This window comes from Panicum hallii, chromosome 4, assembly GCF_002211085.1.
Source record: "Panicum hallii strain FIL2 chromosome 4, PHallii_v3.1, whole genome shotgun sequence".
NCBI lineage: Eukaryota > Viridiplantae > Streptophyta > Magnoliopsida > Poales > Poaceae > Panicum > Panicum hallii.
The window spans coordinates 36,364,415-36,367,243 of record NC_038045.1 but is presented as its reverse complement, the minus strand read 5'-3'; the positions used below and the strand labels follow the sequence as shown (position 1 = coordinate 36,367,243).

The following is a 2,829-nucleotide window of genomic DNA, read 5'->3' as shown; positions in this document are numbered from 1 at the left end:
GCTTGTAACCAGGCATGGTGACGGGATCTCGAGATCGTTGCAAGTGCTTCAAGATTCCGATCTGAACCGTTGAAATTTACTCTGTTTCAGAAGAGAGTGATTTGCTCCAAGAATCTAAAGGGCCAGCTTGAGAGTAAATTTCGATGATTTGGATCAGAATCTCTCCTTCCCCTAAGACGTGAAATGGCGACGACAGTTTCGGAATCCAGGCAGCAATGTTTAGGCCATACGGTTGCTGTTGGTCCATGGGAACGTACAAACGGAACATAACAAAACGTTAGGGTCTGGGGTCTTGGACCTGCTAGACAGGTAAACCAGTCTCAGACGTGCGTGATTTAGAAATGAGTGGTACAGTTGTCAAGCTGAATTTCGACAGGTAAACCAGGCAGAGGCACAGCAGATGGATGTACGAACACACACACTGCCAGTGCTCTTCTTCCACCAACCAACCAGGTGCTTGCTGCCAGAGCTGGCCCTGGCCTCGCCTCACCTCACCTGAGGCTCTGACGATCGATCAACCATGTCGTCTGGCGCCTTCTCCGACATGGAATCTGTCTCGCGACCGACAGTTGGAGCCCATCGGCACACAGTGCCTAGCAGCGCAGCTCCAAGAAGGGATCAGCTAGCTAGCTAGCGTTTGTGCGCGTGTCCCGTGCGCGCGCACACGCGGGTCGGGACAAATAGGTCGGGATGCACGGGCCTGGCCACCAGGGCACCGTGTGTTGGTGTCGTCTGCGTTCATCACGTGCAGGTGGATCCATCGACCCGTCCAATCCACTCCTACCTGCCGCGGCACGCACCGCGGGTAGCATACAGCTTGGTCGAGGCCAATCGGTGATCGACCGGTCTAGCACAGGGGATCCGAGCGTGGGAGGGAAATGGACGGAGGAGCGGTTTGGTGCCGACCGGATGGAGAGGAGCCGGTCCGGATCATTGCGTTGCGGGGCCGCGCGCGCCCGTGAGCGAGTGCAGCGGAAGCATGCGTCCGCCACTCGCTCGCAAGCTTCCTAGCTAGTATAGATCCTGGAGTGGCAATAATGCAGGCAGCTCTGTGCTCTCCTTGTCCGCGCTGTAGGAGTCGTCTCGAGGGTAGGGCACGCTCATCACTACCGGCAGGCACGGCACGCACGCAAATAGTGAACCATGCGCCGGATGCAGTGCGTGCCAACCACCGGTGAAGAACAAAGCCGGTGGTGAGCGGGGCCACGGCACGATCCTTTTAGAAAAGCTCGCATGCACGGACATGCTGTCAGTCGGCGGTGACCCACACGCAGACACGCTGACGACAACGAACAACCCGCCTCCGCCTTCGCCAAACGACCGGCCGGCCGGGCCCGGGACCAGCCGGCGACGGGAAAAGCGTGCGGTGCCCAGCCGCCCTGCGTGCCGTGCCGCCCGCACGCACCCAACCGGGCCATCCCGCCCCCGACCCCTCCATGTGCACGGCGCACCACGCTGCCGCTGCATGCTCTGCTCCTCCCGCTTTCGCCGCGGACCCCGCGCGCGCTGCACCGCACGCCGGCGGCTGCTAGCTAGTCGGCTAAACGCTACACCAACACGCGCGCGCCACCAGCTCACCACCCACCGGTTCCCGGCCTCCGGGTTATAAAGCGCCCCGCGCCGCCGCGCCTCCCACCTCTTAGCCACACCCGGCCACCTCCATCAGCCCACCTTGCTTGCTAGCTCGCCAAAGGCGCCGCGCAGCTCCTCCGCTCGCTTGCCTCATCGGCCGACCACCACCAGCAGCCATGGGCAACTGCCTCAACGCGGCCTCCAAGCGGAGCCGCGGCGGGCTGCTGCCGGAGGAGGAAGAGAGCCTCTCCGAGATGCGGAGGATAAGCCAGCTGCTGCGGGACGAGGAGGACGAGGGGGACGCGGAGTACTACCAAGAGGAGGCCGAGGAGGAGGAGGAGGCTCCGGCGGCGGCGAAGGGGCTCAAGGTGAAGGTTGTGCTCACGCGCGCCGAGCTCGAGTGGCTCATGGCGCAGCTCAAGAGCGGCGACCGGCGCCTGCAGGACGTGCTCCACCACATGCACGCCGCCAAGGCCGCCGCCGACAAGCACCCGGGCGGCGGCGCCGCCTGGCGCCCGCGCCTCGAGAGCATCCTCGAGTGCCAGGAGACCCTCGTCTCGTAATAAGCTCGGATCGATCGGGACATGCGGCATGTTCCCGCAGATCTCCTTTGTCGCTTGCTTGCTCTTCTGCCTGGATCGATGGGGTCGTCACGGAGAGGAGGCTTCTTGTGGTTTTTTTTACAAGGGAGTGGCCTTGTTACAGCCCTGCAAAGAAAGGTTGGAGGGATGATGATCCATCGGATGGACTATACTCTCTAGACTAGTATCTCGTTCGCTCGTGCTGCCCAATTAGCGTCGTCAATCTTGTCTCGCTTTTGCCTCTGCTTTTATCATCTAGCTAGCAGCTCTTTTCTTTTGTAAATAGCGCTGAGAACGGATGAGATGGCAACTAAAGCCCTCTGTCTGCTGTAATCTGCTCTTAACCAGGCCCTTAATCTGGTTCTTCTTCCTAGCTAGTACCACCTGCTTGCTTGCTAGACACTGTAGTTGTGAAACTTGGGAGTCCTTCACTCAGTTAATACTTAATTTGGAACCGTGAGTACAACATCCGCAGATGAATCTGGTGTGTTGCAACATACTGCTATAGCTGTCTTCTTTTGTTTTTTTCTTTCTTTCTTTCTTCTTTTTCCTTCTAATTAATTTGTGTGCATTGCTGCTACGTGTTACTTACTCTTAGCAATTCTTCTCCTATTAGCGTACTACTAGTTCCTAAATGTAAATTAGTAACTATAATAATATAAAACATTAAAGAAAT

At 58.1% G+C, this 2,829-nt stretch overlaps 1 protein-coding gene across 1 annotated transcript; it reads left to right on the top strand.

Moving 5' to 3' along the window:
• Positions 1-1,151: 1,151 nt before the first annotated feature.
• On the top strand, positions 1,152-2,623 carry LOC112889602. Its single transcript, XM_025956324.1, has one exon. The coding sequence runs from the start codon at positions 1,749-1,751 to the stop codon at positions 2,133-2,135; it is 387 nt and encodes a 128-aa protein (XP_025812109.1). The 5' UTR covers positions 1,152-1,748; the 3' UTR covers positions 2,136-2,623.
• Positions 2,624-2,829: the final 206 nt, after the last annotated feature.